This window comes from Giraffa tippelskirchi, chromosome 1 (genome assembly GCF_054371585.1).
Source record: "Giraffa tippelskirchi isolate mGirTip1 chromosome 1, T2T-mGirTip1v1.2.pri, whole genome shotgun sequence".
NCBI classification, from domain to species: Eukaryota; Metazoa; Chordata; class Mammalia; order Artiodactyla; family Giraffidae; genus Giraffa; species Giraffa tippelskirchi.
Window position 1 is genome coordinate 213,528,461 of NC_137275.1, and position 20,463 is coordinate 213,548,923.

A 20,463-nucleotide genomic window follows, 5' to 3' on the forward strand; every position below is an offset into this window, starting at 1 on the left:
TTACTGCCACAAGGTGGGCAGGGAACTGGAGCTCACACACTTCTGCTGGTGACTGTCAGCACACCAGAAGAACACTTCTACTAAGTTTTGGCCGATAAGAATAATCAAAGAAAAAGCTACTTGAAAAAATGCTTCAAAGGTATTTGACAATAATGCTAGCTAACTCAGGATAAAACTATGTGCTAGTCAATAGGTGATAATCAGAAGTGGACCTACAAGATGAAAAAGAGTTTAAATGACCTTCTGTGCTGTATCCTAAATATAATCAATACTGGGAATCTGCATTTTCAGCAACACATGCCAATCCTCATGCCCACAACTTTCCCTGTGCAGGGTTTTTTATCAAAATATTTTCTTTGAAGCATAAATCACACAGGCTTATGCCACCAACTACTGTTACACTTTGCTTTCTGCATGGCTGCCAATGTTTGTGCCACTCAGTTGATCCATTTTTCTTCCCAGCTTCATTGAGGTATAAATGACAAAAAAGGTATATATTTAAGGTATGTAACATGATGGTTTGATATACGTATACATTGTGAAATGATTACCAGAGTCAAGTTCCTGAACACATCACCACCTCACCCAGTTACTGTCCGAGCTGATAAACGTTAAAATGTTAAAATAAGGGCAACTGTCATCAGTATCCCTCTCCTACCCTGCTCTGCTTTTACTTCTAAACTAAGTCTTTTCTTTTTATTTTTAATTATTTATTTGGCTGTGTCCAGTCTTAGTTGTGGCATGCAGGATCTAGAGTATGTGGGCTTTATTAGTTGGCATGTGGGATCCTGGTTTCCTGACCAGGGGTTGAACCCACGTCTCCTGTATTGGAAGCCAGACTCTCAACCACTAAACCAGCAGCGAAGTCCCTTAACTAAGTGTTTTCTATTAAAGAACACAGAACTGCCTGAGCTTTGGAACAGCACAGTGATTCACGCATTCTTAGGTGGGGATAGTAAACAGAGGTGCCTAATTCACAGCTTGGTTGGTGCTTGGTTAATGGCTTTCTCAGTCCTGGTCCTAGCCACTCCCCACCCCTGAGTGCATGGTCTTACCGCCCCCACCATTTCAGTGATCTAATCACAGGACACCAGAAACGCTGAAAGTGAGGTCCAATGAATCTCACAGATGCTTTGGAATGAGTAGAATCACTGATCAGACCCATTCTTGCTGGTAGTTATTGACATCATGCCGTAATCTGAGAGCTTGAGAAGTCCTCTGTTTATTTAGACCAGATAAACAGTGAGCTGAGAGCCAAATTTAAATGCTGCACTGCGAGCTAACAGTATTTTTTGATATTTTTGTATGGTTGCATTTGAAATGGTATGTAAGTACCTAATTAATATCCTCAATTTCGTCTCTTGGCTTGCAGAGACCAAAATATTTATGGTCTAGCCCTCTACAGAAATAGTGTGCTGAGCCTTGATTTAGATGAAGAGGCTGAGGTTCAGAGAGGCTAAGTTGCCCAAGATGCATTTTCAGAGTGAAATGAATACTTTCCCCACAACAAGTTGAAATTTTTTACCTTTTGTTTTGGGCTATATGCCCAAAGGTGGTTTTATTTTTATTTTTAGGCAGGATGTATAGTAATCAGATTGGGGGGGTGGGGGCAGAAATACAGAAAGTTACAAATGTACCAATGGCCAAACAAAACACCTAAAGGTCAGCAGTTGAGGACAGAAGGCTGAGTTTTGGTCTCATCTTCTGTTAGCTTTAAGAGTTTTCAGATGGTTTAATCTCTCTGAACCTTAGTGTCATCCTCTGTACAATGAGACTATCCTGCCTTCCCTCAACGGCTGCTGTGGTGCTGAGACAAGACAGTGCATAGGAAAGCAGTTCGCCGACTGCAAAACACCACGCATGTCATTGTCGTGCTTGTTACAACGATTAATGTGCTTTTTCTCATGATCTGGAATTCTAACTTACGTTCACATAACTCGCATTAATGTAATCTTCGTTTCCCTGCAACAATACCCGGGTGGTGTCATCTGTGGAGGAGAAAGAAATTTACTGATTATTCTGAGTGTTATTTCTACTACCCCAAGTAAACAAGGGTTCAGTTCCCAGCCCATCTGCAGCCCTCGCCTCATTAGCATAAACACTATTCCCCAACTGTTCTGAGTTTGAAATGGCTGCAATAAAGACGGTGGTGTTTACAGACACACTCAGAGTCGTTCCAGAATACCAGACAATCTGTTTTAAAAAGGGAAACATTATCTCAGTGTGTGTGGGGGGAGGAGGCATTCATGCCAGATACTCACAAGGCAGTACATCTTTATATCGGTTTTTGTCTAGATTTTGAGGCAGCTTTGCAAACGTGATGGCCAAACCAGGCTTCTTTCTATAGAGTTGCTATATGACAAACAGGGAAGTGAAAAAAAAAAAAATTGCAAAACACAGCTGTGAAGAGTGTGAGAACACACTCTAACAGTAAAGTTTACCATTCACAGCAGCAAAATCTTAACATTTAATAGTGATGTTATATATTAAGAGAAAAATCTTCCCAGTAAGAAATTCCACAATCCCATGAGAAACTGACTAAATTTTTCAATATATATGGATTTTTTTTAACATGAGACTCTTGGGGGAAAAAAGTCATAGGAAGGAGTGTGAGTCACAGATAATGGATCACAGTAAGTAAAACTTCATCTTCATGACAATTATTTGACAAGAGCTAAAAGCAAGTAGAGGAAAAAAAAGAGTTCTGACTAAAAATTAAATAGAAATCATTTACATTAGTCTAAAAACATTTACCTCCAATTTAATGGAGTGAACCACGTTCTTTGCCAAGAGCAAGAGCATTTTCATTCATCATTTCAGAAGTATACCTCCACAGTAAAAACACTTCTTTCAATACATAGTAAACTTCAATTAAACATTCCTTTAAGGAGGTATTTCCCTATACATGCAATCATTAGCAAAAATTCAGTGAAAACACTCACTGCATATCTAGAAGCACATATTAGACACATTTGTACTGTACCTGATGTCATGTTAACAACAGCTCTACGAAAGGTATTAATAGTATCCTTATTTTGCAAGCAAGAGGCACAGATGAAAAGCTTGGCTCAAGATTACAAACGAGAGGCTGAACTCAGACCTGACTCTAATGCTTGAGCTTTTCTCTTTGAAAAAGAAAGAAAGATAGCACTAAGTCGTGTCTGACTCTTGCGACCCTATGGACTGTAGCCTGCCAAGCTCCTCTGTCCATGGAATTTTCCAGGAAACAATACTGGAGTGGGTTGCCATTTCCTTCTCCAGGGGAACATCCTGATCCAGGGATGGAACCCGAGTCTCGTCTCCTGCATTAATAGATGGGCTCTTTACTAGCTGGGCCACCAGGGGAGCCCCAAGACACATCTATTCCTTCCCAAAGTTCCCTCCTGTCCTCTTGAGTTCTCTTTTCTATACAACTGTATCTGCCACTTCGAACTAGAGTGTGAAACAATATTCACCAGTGGTTTTAGTTAACTGTGTTGGAATTCTAAAAGTTCTTTTTTCAGTGTTGGAAGTGATTTTTTGCAGAAAACTTGAAAAATTCAGACTAATATAAACAAAAAAAAATTATCAGTAACTTCACAACCCTGAGATGTCCCTTTTCATCTTATTTTATCTGTTTTTCATGCACACATGTATACAAATGTATGTAATTATATGTGTAACTACACATTAATACACAGATACATTACTTTTTTAAAAACAAAAAATGAGACAACATATATTAGCACTTCCTATATTATGTTCTATGGAGCCCATGTATTCTGGAAAAAACTATACTAGGTGGTGCTTAGAATAAGTTTCAAGGTCAAGTAAATTTAGGTAATACTATAAGTTATCTTATATTCTATGAATCTCTAACATGGCAAGTCCTGAAGTGCGTAAGCTTATTTAATTCTGATTAGAGCATTTCTCAAGCTAACTTGGCCATGGAGGATCTCATGTCTCACAAGAAGTGTTCTGGGAACTATCACCATAATTTTGAAGGCTGTCTCTCCTACTTTTTATATAATGTCTAGTTTCCTATGTCGTTTAAATACTTGAAATATTCTCTATATACATGATTTCAGCTGGCTCAACAATCTATAAGTTTTCAAAGTTTAACTTTTATTCCACTTCTTTTTTTTTTATTTTATTTTATTTTTCCTACCAAGTCTTTATTGTTCTTTTTTTTTTTTAATAAATTTATTTATTTTAGTTGGGGGCTAATTACTTTACAATATTGTAGTAGTTTTTGCCATACATTGACATGAATCAGCCATGGGTTTACATGCGTTCCCCCTCTTGGACCCCCTATTCCACTTCTTGATTAAATTGTTTTCAATTTTTTACTATTAAATAGTCCCAGGAACAGAATTACTGAATTAAAGCATATTTTTGAGGCTATATACATATATATATACACACACACACATTTATGTATATAGTGGAGTTGTCCTACAGGGGAATATGAGAATGGTTAGTTTGCCAAATTGCATCCAGCATCATCAATTAAAATGTGTTTGCAGTGTGAATAGAGAGGCAGAACAATGTCTTTCCCTGTATATTTTTGCATGTTTTGTATTTTTTATTTTATAAACCAGCTTTTGTTGGTCTGTTTCTTTTTTTCCTCTGATTAGTTCTTTTATTAAACAAACAAACTGCCCAGGAGACAATTAGCAGAGAGATTTTTGGTAATGATAATTATGTCTCATACATTTACCAAATGTTCAGAATTTCCGGTATTTCCCTAAGCTCAAATATTAATCATCTTCACAATTTCAGCTCCTAATAATCAAGTAGCCACTGAGCAACTTCTTAGATGTCTATGAGCTTTAATGGACTCTCCAGGCTCCTTCTAGAAATGCATTCGTGATTTATTAGAAGTTTTGGTTTGATTCCGGGAGAAGGAGAATATCTGAGTCAGTCAGTTCCCCGAAATGTCATTTTGGTTCTAACTAACTTCATAGAAGTGAAATCTAATTGAGTGAATATAATCAGTAATGCTAACCTGGAGGCAGGAAGTTTTTCTCTTCCAAATAACAAAAATGTAAATGTAATCAACTTGAGATGGTTTAGTCGAAAAGCATAGATCTAGCAAAGGGCTTTAACTGCAACAAGTTTATGAAGTATCTCAGCAGTAAGTAAGTGCTGACAAGATTATAAAGTAAAATAAAAAATAAAGTACTATAGAAGTATCTGTAAATTTTAAATGTGCATGCCCTGGGCTTTACTTGACAGAAGTGCATAAAGATACATATCAAAGAAATTTATCTGCATCAAAATATTTTCTTATTAGTAGAAAACTAGAAACAGCCCAAATATTTCCTAATAGGGAGAAGTGTCGACTTAAATTATGATACAGTCATACCAGAAATTATGTGCAAATAATAGGATAAGATGGACTAAAAGTACAGATTCAAAAGGATATCCATTCATCTATTTAAGTGAAAAATGCAAGTGGCAGAATAAGATAGTGATGATCCCATTTCTATACATGGCAGTATATGCACAATGTGTGTACAATGTATGTATGTGCACTTACATACACATGTGTATAAAATATATTTGCATGAGCAATAGAACAAGTACACAAGGATACACATCAAATTGTTATTTGTAAATTATAACAGAAAGAAGATAAAGCAGATTTCTGAATTACTTGAATTATTACAATGTGAATTTTTAAAAATTCGAATGAAATAAGAAAAAGAGCTACAACAAAAGAAATTTATATATAAAATTAAAAACTTTTTTACAAAAAATTGGGTGAGCAAAGTTGGTTTTTTTTTTTGCCTTTGGAAGGATTGACGACACACTCATTTTTATGCCTGCCTTGCCAAAGCTAATGCTGAATGCTCTTCCCACTGGATTGCTTCAGTCCTATTCACACACTTAGTTTCTGAAGGAGTTTGCAGTTGGTTTTCAAGTTCTTTTAATTTACTGACTCCTCTCGAGACTCTGTAAGCTGTGTGACTGGCTGGGTGTGAACACACTGCCCAGAGGAAGAGAGGTCCAGAGTGGACAGTGATGTGTTGGAAACACAGGTATGTCTTTCTGGAAGAATCAGGGATGGGAGAAAATGAGCTGAAGACTACTAGGCAGAACTTGAGACAATGGCTCTTTAAAGAACTACTCATTGGAAAGACACAGTTTGTTTTGTTTCTTCTTGGGCTAAAGGTATGTGAAACAGGCAAGAACTGCCAGTCCTTAAGATCCCTTCAATTCTGCCCGAGAATGAGAGCAATCAGGAGGCTGAGGAAGGTCATAGGCAGGGAGCATTGTAAGACCACTTAGCTTTATTAAAATCTTAATGTTTATGTCCTCAAGTGCTTTGTTCTCATCATTAGCAGAGCGTAGTTCTATGTGTTAGTTGCTCCGTCATGTCTGACTCTTTGCAATCCCATGGACTGTAGCCCGCTAGCCAGGCTCCTCTGTCTATGGAATTCTCCAGGCAAGAATATTGTGACGGGTTGCCATTCCCTTCTCCAGGGCTCTTCCTGACCCAGGGATCAAACCTGAGGATCCTGCATTGCAGGCAGATTCTTTACCATCTGAGCCACCAGGGTCTAGTTCTAAGCAGTTGTGAAACTAAGGGTGAATTATAAGATCAGCTGAGAGGGTTTGCTATGAACAGCTGTATTTAAAGTACAGCTTTAAATACAGTATCAGTGGCTCTGGTCTTCAAAGACAGAAAATTGAATACTGGGAGCTGGAGGAGACCAGCATGGTTTGCGTGGGCTGGATAAGATATCTGTTTTCCAATTTAAACATTTCTCCTTTGAAAAGATCATCTAAAAGCAGAGAGAGAGAGCATCAGGAGATGAAGCTGATCTCCTCGGACTTCTGGTCCAACCAAAGATATGAAACTTGCTCACACACCTCAGATAAAGGCCCTGGACACCCACTTGGCTCCAACCAGCACATGCTGGCAAGGCTGGGCACAGTGGAAGCAAGCGCCCTATCAACTGTACCACCAGACCAAGAGGGAATTCCCACTGGAATTCCTGAAGGCTGACAACCCGAGGAGGAGGAAGAAAAAAGGAAAAGACCAAAAAGTGAAAGGAGTTGAAGGGACAATGGGCAAGGAGAGCAAATGGTAGAAACAGACTCCCTTTCATGCCCTTGGCAATGACCCATGCAGGGCAATGACTTTCAAGACAGTCATATACTGTGCTTTCTGTGTCAAGCACTAAACTGAGGTCTCCATGAAAGCAGATAACTTGTTTGTTCCATTCAAGCCCTAGGCCAGCGTGCTCAATAAAAATGTGTAGTGTGGCAGAATGATGGGATCTGCTACTCTGAACAAAAGAGCAGGATGAGAGGTAGCTTGGAGGCAGGTAACTAGGCTAAGGGTAGCCCCTTTTCATGAAGGCCTTGAGAGGTTATTCTCCACTTTGCAGACATAAGAACAATTCCCTGCTCATCAACAGCTCACCCACACTGGGGACTTTCATCTTTCCCATACCTGACCCAGTCAGAGGGCCAGGACACTGCCTCTGGGGGACTCAAGAGTCTCTCCCTACCTTCCTGTAAAGGTTAGCCGAAATGAACTGACACTGTTGCTGGCAATCTGGGGATTTTCAAGAGTGCTACTTCAGACCTCAGTCCCAAATGCAGGTCCCAGTGCTGGCAGACTGAAGCATTTTTACAAGATTCTTATTCTTGCACAGGGAAATCCTTGGCAATGAGGTGGGGTGGTATCTCCTTTAAATGGGTCCCTGGCACTTGAATGGTAAAGGCTACACACGTGTTCATTCCAAAGCCCACAGTCTGTTCCTTGTATTCCATAGATGTTATACTTGATAATGTTTGCCTTTCTTAAAACAAAAATTTGGGAAATCAAAAAAAGCTTTTTTGGTGTGAGCTTCAATCTTGAAGGTACACCTACATGTGTTAAGTCTTCAGCTGTTTTTTGTCCTTCCAAATCAACTTTACAATGATCATAGCAACCAGTAAGTAGTAAGTCACCTGTTTTGACAGTAATGGATGTTTCTTCTAATGGATGATGTAGGAGCAGGTTCAGGAAAAACAGTGGTCAGAGAGATAAAAAGATGGCATCTGGTTTTGGTAAAGAGGGAAGATGCTGATGTGGGAGGGGCAGGGGGCTCCAAGTCTGGCATGACCTTTGATGGAGCTCTGTAGACACTCCTCCAACTCATCAGTCCTGGGAGGTGGGAGGACAGATGTGTCTCATTTTCTATTAATTGCATCCGACAAATCTCCAAAGAGGTTGCAGGGCCACTGGGTGATGATGGGCCCAAGGGGCCTTCACGTGCTGGGAAGTTGGTTCTCAAAGGACAGTTCGAATCCTCACTTAGCTCTTAGCCCGGGTTGACATCCTGAATGCATTCCCTCTCCCTTGCCTACACAGACAGCTCACCTCAGGGGAAAAAGCATGAAATGAGCCACAGGCTACTCAGGAAGGGATGTCCCTGGGGCTGAGTCAATGAGTTCCTTAGAGGAGGACAGCGTCCTAGAGGTGGTAATGGATTTGGGCCTTGTGAACCCCAAGTCTGGGCTCCTTTACGTGCGAGACAGAGGAATGCTATACCTTGGCCAAACACAGTATTGAGGCAGTTTGAGGCTGGTGAACAATGCTGGCAAACGGGTCACAAGGAATGGCTCACACTTTGTGGCTCCTGAAGACAAGAGCTCCCATTGGAGGCTGGGAGGAGAACTGGGTCACACCTGGTGAGTTCTGACAATGGACTTTCAACACAGATGCTAATCCTAGCTCTATCTCTGAGCAGCAGGGTGACATTGGGAGAGTCCTGCAGCCACTTACAAAAGGAGTGATCCCAATAATTCTGCCCACATCTGTCTCACGAACTGCTGAGAGAGTCAACTGGGACAACATATGTGAGACACACTTGGTGGATTCCAAAGTGCTATAGAAATGCTAATTATTAAGTGTGATTTTACTACAGCTGGAACCAAATGCTTTCTGGAACACATTTGTAATTGTTTACTGAAAGCCATGGGAGGGACAGGGGAATTCCATTAATGAAAAATGCTTCAAAGCAAGCTGTTCTGAAAATCAGCCTGTTATCATTGCAAAAGGGATTCCATCCACAGCTGAGATCCCTCAGGGCAGGTTCTTTGTGCCAGGGAGAGGGTGGCATGGGCACCTGCTAGGAACCAGGCCCTGCTTCTTGCTCTCAGACACAGCTTCCAACAGTCAAGCTGCCACCTGCGGGCGGCACTGGAAGAGGAGCAGGTGGGGAAACAATAGCCAAGACTCTGGAGTCAGGCAGCGCTGGTTTCCACTTCTTGTATGGATGGGGTGGGTTCTTTAGACTTTATACATGATAATAGTTGTTACTTTTAATTGCACTCTGACCATGTAGCAGACAACACATTAAGTATTTATCTCCTCTAACTCTTACAACTAGCCCATGACAGTTTCAGGTGAACATTGAAGGGACTCAGCCATACATATACATGTTTCCATTCTCCCCCAAATTCCTCTCCCATCCAGGCTGCCACATAACATTGAGCAGAGTTCCATGTGCTATTCAGCAGGTTCCTGCTGGTTATCCGTTTTAGACATGGCAGTGTGTACCTGTCCATTCCAAATGGCTGAGTCCCTTCACTGTTCACCTGAAACTATCACAACATTCTGAATTGGCTATTCCTCAACACAAAATAAGTTGTTTGTTTTTTTTTTAAAAAACAACTAGCCACGAAATACCCAATTTACAGATGGGGAAGTAGAGACCACAGAGGTTAAGGGACGTGCCTGAGGTCACACAGGAAGCAAGTGGTAGAGTCAGGATTTAAAGTCTTCTCAACTCCATGTGGCTAGACAGTATTTCAGATCTTTCTTAGCTCTGATGTCATGCTATTCTAACAACTCTCACGTGGAAACAGCGATTATATAAGGGGATTCCCAGGTGGCTCAGCGGTAATATGAATCTGCCTGCCCATGCAGGAACACTGGTTTGATCCCTGGGTCAGGAAGATTCTCTGGAAGGGGAAATGGCAACCCACTCTTGTATTCTTGCCTGGGAAATTCCATGGACAGAGGAGCATGGTGGGTTACAGTCCATGGGGTTGCAGAGTCAGACACGACTGAGCAATTGAGCACACCCGCATAGAACTACATAAAGGTTCTATAGCTGTTAAGAGAACAAGTTCTATGAGTTAAGCCTGCCTGGGTTCCAATCAGGCTGTGCCATTAACTGTGAGAGAACCTCTCCAAGACTCTGATCCTTTATTTATATGAATTTGCATACAATTTATACAAATTGTATAAATTATACAATTCATACAATAGTGATAATGACAGCATCTACAGTGAGCTACTGGGAGGTGATGCCTATAAAGCCCTTGGCACATGGTAAAGGCACATTCAAGGTTTCCTTTTGCCTTCCTCTGGTATTCCCCTCCCTCAGCAGTTGTGTAAGACATCTTCCCCCACCAGAGCAGTGGTTGTTAAACTGAGTTTCACAGTCTACGATTCCTTAGTGAGCAGTGTGGACAGACTGAAAGGCGGGGCTCCGTGGATCCCACTAGCTCCATCAAAGAGCAGCTCTGCTGTTATTTGTTCCACATTTTGGAGTGCTGAAAAAATTAATTTATTTAAAAAGAGGGTTTTCCTACTTAATTTCTAGGAAATGTTTTGATTAAATGAATGAAGTGTGTACATACAAGAATTTAACCCTAAATATTCTATGTTCTCCCTTTCTTATTTCTTCTGCAGTCCAATCGTAGGCTCTAAAGGCAGGACTTAGCATGGGCAGCAGTGGGACAATGGTTCTGGTATGATCTTTCCTCTCCCATCCTCAGGATCAGCTTGTGCATCAAAGCCTCCTGGTGATCTTGGTAAGAACCAGTACCCAGGCGCCCTCCTAGTGCGGCTGATTGAGTAGCTGTGGGCTGAGGCCGTTTAACAATCTCCTCAGGTGATATCCACACAGGTGGTCAGGGTGTCACCCTGGGAGAAATACTGCTCAAAACCACAGGCAGACAGGTTGGTACTTCTTGCTAAAGCATTTTTTATCTTCCTAATGAATTTTGAAAGAACATTATTGCTCAAGGAAAACCTCTTAGGGGAGTCTCACATGGAAAACATGAAAGGGGAGGGGATTTTCTGGAGCACTGTTGAAGACCAGGCGCCATCTTTTTCCTCACCGAGAGTCCACAGCGCCTCCTGGTGGACAGTCTGATCACAGCGACCTGGTTCAGCCCGGGTGAAGAGAGCTTCCATCACGTGGAGACACCTCCCAGGGTGAGTGCTGCTCACCCCAGGGAGGACTGTTTGCCTACCTGACCCGATGAGCTTAGTCTGCGACCATCCCCTCCACACTTAATCCCATCCACCCTCTATGAATACTACATCTTATCCTAGAGGGCCTCCTGGAAACCTCTCACTTCCAGTTCCTACAGAACATACATTCTGTGGAATGAAACCTTAGTCTTGAGGTGCTTCTGGGACTCATGATACCTTCCCACCAATACACCAAAATTAAGACTGTAAGCTTCTTGGGGCCAGAAAGCCCCCTTCTCCTTCCCTCTGTTCCTGATCTAGCATTTGGCACGTGATAAATATCTACTACACACTCGCGGGATGAATGAACGGACGACTCCAAAGTGCCATTCCCCTTTGACGTTTCCTTCCAATCCTCTGCCAACAGAGTAAAACTGATATATATATGTTCTGGCTTTTAAGTGCTCCTTGTTTTAAGTGTTTTAATACATGTTTAAAGCGGAGTCGCTTTGCTGTAAAGCGGAGTCGCTTTGCTGTGCACATGAAACTATTCCAACTATTAGCTGGCTAAACTTCAATATAAAATAAAAAGTTAAAAAAAAAAATCAGACACATCACTCCCCTGCCCAAAAACCTGAGTTTTAGTGTTTAAAATGTATGTCTCAATTTTGAGGTTTTTGCAATGCAAAGAGTATACAATTTTTTTCTTTTAAAAGTCTCAAGCCTACCTAGCCTCCTACAGGCCACTGGAAAAAAGAGTTATCTCTGTATTAATAGATATTTAGTATATGTTCATCAATTCTGTCTAAGTAATCATACTATTCCTATCCTTTTATCCTGATTTCAACTTATTTTTTGTCTATATTTTCTGTCAAGGCTGTTAAGTTCAAAATTCCCTATTGATTTTTTGGGTGGGGTCAATTCACCTTATACTTGTGGGTTTTACTTTCTACTGTTGTTCAATACACATTGCTCTAATAATGTATTTTATTTACATCCTATTCCTTACCCCATTATAAAATAAACCTCTCTCTCACTCAAGACTCTCTGCTTTGCATCTTTCTTGTTTGATATTCACATTACTTATGCTTTCCTAAATCACTATGCAATCATAAACATTTGACAAATTCCCTACTTTTGCTTTTGTGACTCTTCCCTTTATATGGCTTTCTAATAAACAATGCAGTGCGGACTTCAGCTTTTGAATCTGACCTGAGACTTTGCTAATTTATGAATCCAGACTGTGTATATTGTCATTAATCATGATCAACTGCCTTTCATCGGCCTATTTTATGCTTTCTCTGTTCTCTTCTGTTATCTTTCACTGCGTGAACTACTCTGTCTTCTACCACTTTGAAAAAATGTGGAAGATAAATAAATTCTATTTATATTCTGTTAGTGGTCAGCAAAACTGACTTGAAAACTGAGTCTCCTCGAGTCCTGCTTTATTTTGTAGAGTCTCTGTGTGTGCCTTTGTCAACAACCTCAATCCCATGAGCAGAGGTCTCTCCTGGGGAGGGAAGACGGGGTCTGACTTTGATTCCCACTCGTGTCCCTGTGGTTCCGGGGGACTTGAGAAGCTCAGCCCCTGCGCCCTCATGGGATGGTATCAAGTGCTCCAATTACAGCGTGCCTGGTGGGGTCAGGGCCCAGCTCCTCCGTCAGCCCTCTGCGCTCGCCCACGCTGCCTCTCCACCACCTTCGACTGCTAGTGTTCTGAGCTTTTGTGTTGGCAGCTAAACATGCTCAGAGTCCCACCTCCTCGGTTTCTGACACATTTCTCCATGACTACTGATCGTTACTAGAACAGGAAGGGGAGGCAGAGTTCAGGGATGGGCCATGGCCCCCAGCCGCCCCGCCCCGGCTTTCTCCCAGAGGCCCTGAGCCCCTCAGGGGTCCCTCGAGGAGTCCGGCCGCCTGGTGACTGGGGGGACCCTGCAGTCGTCAGGCAGCCCACCGAGGCCCTGGGAGTCTCTTACCTCAAACTGGATCAGCACTGTCCCGCTTTCGAGGCCCTTCTTTAGCTGCTCCATGGACCCCTCCAGCGTGTCCCCACCCTCTGGACACACGGGGAAGATGGCCTCTGGGAAGAGCTGGTTCAGTTCATCTTCAGATTTGATATCGGCAAACGAATGGACGGCTGCAGTGGACGAGAAAGGGTGCGTCGGGGCTGCACAGCCACGCGCGGGGGATCGGTTTCCTCCCCCCAAATTACACTTGTGACACCTGAATGCAGACGGTTTAAAACATCTTATTAAATGATTAAGCACATGGTAATCATTTTCACCAAAGATACTACTTCCCGTTGAATGATTCAATATGTGCTAATTATACAAAATGACATACTAATCTTTCTGGTTAGCCTTAAATGATGGTGTTTAGGACTCAAGAGGCTTTTGTCAGCGGTAAGACGAAGGGAACACATGTCATTGAAGAGAACACATTTTCTCCCTTCGCTTTCTCTGACCTGCTTATTCTTCTACCCATGCTCTTCCTTCCTTCTCAGGTTCCCTTCATTAGTTCCCTTAAAACAAGCACTTTCCCAGGAAGCTGGTATGGGGTCTGGTGCTGTCCACACCCCTGCCCCACAGAGCTTGGTCGGTTCATCTCTAACTCAAGGCTCTTGTTAGGTGGGAGGCTCTGGAGCAGACATCTCTAGCTTCTTCTTCAGAATTCTCCCTTCACGTCAGACTCGATATGGGTGAAAACCAATGGAGCACCTCCTCCTCCCCACCACGCACACCTCGTCCCCAGCCTCAAGTGCCTCCTCCTGTCCATCATCACTGCAGACTTCAGAATCATCTCTGATGCTCCCTTTCGACCCAGAAAGAGAAGTCATTCCCTCACTCCAGAGCCTTCAGTGACTCTCTACTGCCTTCAAGGTAAGAGGAAAAGAGAAGGAACAACTTTTATATTTTCCCACACAGTTGAACTGAATCCTCACAGTGCTGACCAGTATTCCCACCTTATTTAGTTATTTATTCCCACTTTACAAGCTCATGGGCAAAAGAGTTGTCCAAGGTGACCCAGCCTATCAGGGTGGGACCCGGGAATCCAGTTCACATGTCTGACGCTAAAGGCCACATTTGTTTCACTGATCACAGAAGTTCAGATTTTTTACTGATTTTCATGGGTTCTGTCACATGTGCTACGCTCTCTGTTACTATTATTTTTCTTTCAATCAATTCTTTTTTTTAATTTAAATGTTTATTTTAAAAATGAACTTGTCATGACAGTTATCGAAAACCAGAGGCACTGTTCTTGCAACTCCATTAGTCTATAAACATCTCTGTTCCTCACCTCAAACAGGTGCCAGCCCCTTGCCATGGGTCGGTGGAGGATGCCCACCGGGGCGTGGCCAGAGCGCTCTGGTGCCACTTCCCCTCCCCCTCCTCCAAGGCCCCGCCCCTTATCGGCCAGCAGGTCACCCTGCACTTCACGTGATGGACAGGCTTGCCTCCAGTTTCTGGGTTCCTTCCTTCTCTACCATCACATGGCCTTACCAGACTCACAGCAACTTACTTAACCTCTCTGGGACTCTTATCCTCCTTTGGGGATAAGAATACCAACCTTATGAGATCATTGTAAGAATGGAAGAGGCTAATTATGCAAAGCAATTAACACCATGCAGGCACTTCACTGGAGCTGCACAGACGTCGGCCACTGTCACTAGGGCCTCCTACTAGGTGCTCCTACTATGTGCCCAGGGTGGAGCTGGGTTTGGTGGAGATGGGTGGTGGGAGGAACTGGGTTAGGGGGCTGGAGAGATTCGGGAGGATCTCATGGAGGAGGTGGGATGAGCGCTGGCACTGGGAGTTTTGGTGGGAACAAAGACGGCAGGTATGTGGGGGGTGTGGGCTGTGCCAATGACTGTGAGTCCAGACGGAGATGCAGGGCCAGAGCCCGAGTCACGTGCTTCATTTACCTTCAGTGTCTGAAAGCTGGGAAGGAGGATTCGAGGACTGGGCTTCCTGCTTTGTAACAACAACAACACTAATACTAGCCGTATTCAACAGAGGATGCCCTTCCAACACCCACCAAGAACTGGGCAGCATCTTTGGTGCTTTCCAGTATGAGCTTCATTTTATCTTCACAGGGACCCCGGGAGGTAGCGACTATGTCATCATCATTTTACATTAGAGGAAACTGACACACAGCCTGGGTAAGAAATCTGTTCAAGGGCCCGGAACCCAGGAAGAGGCAGAGTTAGAACAGCCTTGAGGCAGCCAGGCTCTGGCCCCATTCTGCTAAAGCCTCTCCAACAAAACCAAATGCACATGAATGAAATATAACCCGATCCTTTGAGAAAGGGTTGAAAATGCAAATGCAGGCAGAGGCAGGCAGCTAAGAGGGGTGCATGAAGGGGGCTGAGATGGACCTGTGAGGAATAGGGGAGAGGAGTGTCATGTCTCATATTAAAGGTGGGGGCGAGGGTGCTGCCTACCTGCAAAGGACTGGCCACGAGGGGCGGGGCCCTGTGGGGCCAAATCTCCACATTTTTCAAGTGAGAAGTCAGCCATCAGGTTGTTTCCCATCGGGGGAAAGTTCTTGATTTTCCGATGTTGGCTATGAGTACAACATCTGGAAACCAAGGAACAGGCCCAAGAAGGCCCTTTTCGCTAAGGCTCCTCTCCCTCGGGGGCTGTTACCTTTCCTCCTGATCACCAGGGCCAGCTCCCGCGTGTGCGACTCCCGGCTGGCTTTGATGAACATCACCACTTGGTCATGGGTGTGTTCTGAGATGTCCCGGCCGTTGATTAGCACGATTTGATCCCCTTCGTTCAGCTTAGGAATGCAGGTGTCTGCCTGCATGCAGGGGAAGAGCGAGTTTCTTTAGTTACCATAATAACATAATCCTCAAGGGGAGAACCCGATGCTTTCTGAGCGTGGACACTGGAGACTGTGACCAAGTTTTGCTTTTCTCCCCCCGGTATTACCGCCTTTATTTTTATTATTGCCACTGCTATGTTGACATGGTAGCTAGTGGTGAGATTTTAAAGAAGTGTTGCTCAGAACCTACATTACGAATGAAACATTTCAGAATAAAGTGAAAAAAAGTACTGAGGCCATTTCTCTATGGCAGCCAAGCTTCACTTATTACTGTAATGTCAGAATGACTCTAATGCCTCTATCTTCTGTTTTTCTAGGTGCTTTGTTAGAAAATGATTTGTCATCTAAAAGCAAGTATTTAGCTATCTTGTGATGGAGAAAGCCTTTGCAAGCATAACCCCCAAGGCACAAACCGTTATGGACAAGAAGCTGTGCAACTGATCGAAAGGCTTCTTAATTCATAGAGGCCATAAGCAATAAGAAAAAGTCAACCACAAGCTTAAAGACTACTTAAGAGTAAAACCCCCAAATGGGTGCCTTTCTTAGGAGGTACCGGGACTCTTTGGTTCTCAATGCTTAAAAAAAAGCAAATCATCTCCTAGATGCCTAGAGGGCCAGGCAGAGGGCTGAGGATGGGGTGGGGCTGGGGGGTGGGGGAAGAGGCACAAGACCCATGAGCCCACTTAGAGCTTATGGAAGAGCAAACACTATGCCCCAGATGCCTTCTTTCGAGCAGGACTTCTATACTTTAATGTGTCTCCCAGTCACCTGGGGATCTGGTTAAAAATGCAGATTCTGGTCCAGATGGTCTGGGGTGGGGTACGAGAATCTGCATTTCTAGTAAGCTTCCCAAGTGATGCTGGTGCTGCAGCCTCGGAGACCATACTGAGCAGCAAGGTTCTGGAAAATTCTTTCTTCCTATCTCTATGCATGCATTGACACACACTCTTATGCTGCCAGTAAAAAAGAAACAGGACACAGAAATAGAAATCTGTTACATTTACGGGAAAACGGACTTGGGAAATTATAGAATACGTTTACTTACAGGTGACTCTGGGTTTATCCTTGACACCACGAGGGGCATCTTTTGATCCACTCCTCCCTGTAAACATGTAGATTAAAAACCACTCGAGTTGTTCACAGCACCAAAGACATGCAGCTATCTCTGACACAGAGGGAGGGCTTAACTTTTACTTAAATATATTCTAATCCCAAGGGTTGGTAGCTTTTAGAATGATAAGGTTCCAGAGGCTATGGGTCTAGTGGATCAACCAGAAGGCCACTCAGAAGCCTCCCATTGCCATCCCCACCCTCCACTGGACTAAAGATGCACTTGGAAGAAGCAGGCTCCTTTCAAAACATGGAAACATCCTCAGGAAAAAGACTCTAAAAGCCCAGCCCATAAGCGCTGCTGGGAGAGGAGTTTACGGTGGAGGAGAAAAGCTGTGGAAAGGTCCCAGGTTGTGAGAGCTTTTGACCTCTGAGAACTGGCTGTCAGCGGGACTGCTGGGGTATCAGAAAGGAGTGTATGATGGCAGTTGCGGGGTAGGCAGAGAAGATCACCTGCCCTTACTCTGCTCTAAGGCTGATAAACCTTTTCTGTGAAGGGCCAGATACTACTTTTTGTGGCTTTGTGGGACAGAGGGCACTCTAGCAACTCTGCCATCGAAATGCCAAAGGAGACATAAACCATTTGTAAATGAATGGGGTGTCTGTGTTCCAATAAAACTTTATTTGTAAGAACAGATGGGATTGGGCCCGTAGGTCATAGTCTGCAGAGCCAGCCTAGAGGGAAACAGAGGAGGTTATGGGCCCTGCACTTGAATCCCTGTTCTCTCTTAGCAGTGCTGAGGAGTTCCCGTCTCTCTGAACCTTGTGTTCAGTCAGTCGTGTCCAACTCTTTGCGACCCTATGGACTGTTGCTCGCCAGGCTCCTCTCTCCAGGCAAGAATACTGGAGTGGGTGGCCATTTCCTCCTCCAGGGGATCTTCCTGACCCAGGAATCGAGCCTGCGTCTCTTGTGTCTCCTGCATTGGCAGGCGGATTCTTTACCACTAGCACCACCTGGGAAGCCCCTTAATGTGCATCTATAAAATGTTTAAAAATACCAACTTCACCACTTAATAAAATGACTCAATAAGGGGATATGAACAATCCCCTTTATATCCTCAATAAGGGGATATAAACAAGTACATAGAGTAGGCACTTGGTATGAGGCAACTCCTATGGCCCCACTGAAAAGCTCCCAATTCTGAAGGCCAAGCCAATTTTCCTACACAGCCTTAGGTCTACGGCACATTTGTAATGGAAGTTTAAAAGTCATCTAAAGAGTGCTTCAGAGCACCACACGTCCTTATAAATTACACACAACGTACCTTTAGATTAAATCCAAATTTCCCATCTTCATCCGGCGTGATGCGGATCAAGACTAAGTAGCCGTCACCATCGTTCTGGAAAATGTCAGAAAATCATCAATTACGTTACTTCTTTCCCCAGTGACTGGTGATAACCTATTTCCTTTGAGTCCTAACCACTTAACTGCCCGAGAGGCGGCCCCACACGGGAAGCCCGGCTGGCTTGGCCCCGCTTCAGCCACAGCACCTGAGCCCCCCACCTTGTCACAGTAGTACTGGCTGGAGTCCTCGGCGGAGCCCCCTTTGGTCACCCTGTGGAAGTCCTCTAGGAACTGCTGATCGACGCCATCTGGGGAGCAGGAGCCTGGAGCATTTGAAGATGGAGACACAGAACTGGATGACTTCTGGGTCAGGCAGCTTTGTGCTGGGCTGTTCTCGGATATACTCCTTCATCGTGGGGGAGGAGGAGATATTTTAATAACTGGATTAATATTTTATCAGAGCACACAATACTAACTGCTGGAGCCTGGCATCTCACGGCTGTCACCGATCCTTAGAACCTTAGAGGAGCTCTGAAGGTCAAGCCCAGGGCTCGTGCACACCCAGACGCCACTGGGTGCCCACACCCCCAGCTGGCCTCAATAGAGCAGCTTTTAGTTTTGGGGAAAAGGAGGAGGGCAGGACAGTACCAAGAACTGCTGACAACTCAGCAGCTTTCGAAGGGTAACAGGGAGCTGTGCCCAGCTACTCTGGTGCTTAATTATTGAAGCTCACTCAGATGTGTGGGTCTCCATCGCTGCTGAAAGTTTTTCCTTCCATCTCATTCCCGCTCATAGCTCTGCTTCACAGGACAGTTTGCTACCCAGAGGAAATGGGACCAGCACTGCACATTCAGGACAATTTATATCAATCCTAGTTTACATTATTCACCTGTGACATCCACTCATTGCCTCCGCTGAGATCATGTGGTTTTAGTTTTCTTTAATATAGGTCCTTCTGTACCTTGGAGCTGCACAGTCCAATATGGCAGCCACCAGTCACAAGTGGCTATTTAAAGAAGTGAAGATTAGAAAATTCCTCAGCTGTACCAGTCACATTTCAAAAATGCCCAACAGCCACACGTGGCTAGAAGCTCCTGCACTGGACAAGACCAGTCACAGAACACTTCCAAACACTGCAGGAAGTTCTACTGGATGTCTCTGTCTTTGAGAAGTGTCAAAGACCTCTAGGGTCATCTGTTCCATTCTCATTCCACAGATGAAGAAACTGGTCAAGGGGCACTGAGTGACTTGCCCCAGGTCGCACAGCTTTTTCCTCACCCGCCAGGAGTCTGATGAACGTGAGTCCCTGAGCCCCTCTCTCCTCTCCCAGCCACCAGATCTGCTCCTAAGACCATCCTCTCCAACCTCTCAGGGCTGCACGGACGAACACTGTGTAGGGCATGCAACTCCTCTGCATCATGCACACCCACACTAGACTCCTTCCAGGGCCGCAGGTTGAGCAAAAGATGCCTTCAAACGCCTACAGAATATGCAGCTATCCTCACGTTGCACAGACTCCTCCACATTCTGATCTCACTCTAGGTTAGTGATGGGAAAGGTGAGTAGACAAAAGACAGTGAGACAGACAGACAGACAACAGTCACTGCTGTCTCTTACTAAACCTTTATTTCAGGTCCTTTTCCAGGGATTTTTCATTAATGGAGTACCTCTCTGTTTCCCAGCAAGTTTAAATTAGCTTACTTTAAATACAAAATCTGTATCGTTTTACTCATACAAAGTGATTCATAATCTCAATTCATTTGAATACAAAATGTCGGTGACAGAGTAGTGTAGAAATAGAGCTATTTGCAAGAGAAGTGTTTGAACTTAGGGTGCTCAAATTGCTGGTTAAGGGATACCATGGATGGGAAAGCCTTTCAGAGTGAGGAGATTTTGGACTTAAAGCTGTGTACTAGTGGGATGTTTTCAGGCTGAAAATAAATGACTTTGGTTAACAGGAAACTAAAAAAAAAAGTTCTCCTCAAGTAGGGCAACTTTTCTGTTTTGATGTTTCTAAGAGCACCTCCTAGTGGCAGAAAGGGAGACTTGA

The 20,463-nt window shown here is 43.8% G+C and overlaps 1 protein-coding gene across 7 annotated transcripts in view; it reads right to left on the reverse strand.

The window, feature by feature from the left end:
• Positions 1-20,463, reverse strand: part of PTPN3 (protein tyrosine phosphatase non-receptor type 3) — a 115,398-nt gene that overhangs the window by 13,221 nt on the left and 81,714 nt on the right. For all 7 annotated transcript variants that reach the window (XM_081526146.1, XM_081526137.1, XM_081526160.1 and 4 more), the window contains 7 exons: positions 18,633-18,819; positions 18,394-18,468; positions 17,064-17,120; positions 15,838-15,994; positions 13,168-13,328; positions 2,262-2,352; positions 1,927-1,988 (listed from right to left, as the gene is read on the reverse strand). In XM_081526146.1, coding sequence (XP_081382272.1) covers positions 1,927-1,988; positions 2,262-2,352; positions 13,168-13,328; positions 15,838-15,994; positions 17,064-17,120; positions 18,394-18,468; positions 18,633-18,819 — 790 coding nt within the window. The remainder of the gene's footprint in view (positions 1-1,926; positions 1,989-2,261; positions 2,353-13,167; positions 13,329-15,837; positions 15,995-17,063; positions 17,121-18,393; positions 18,469-18,632; positions 18,820-20,463) is intronic.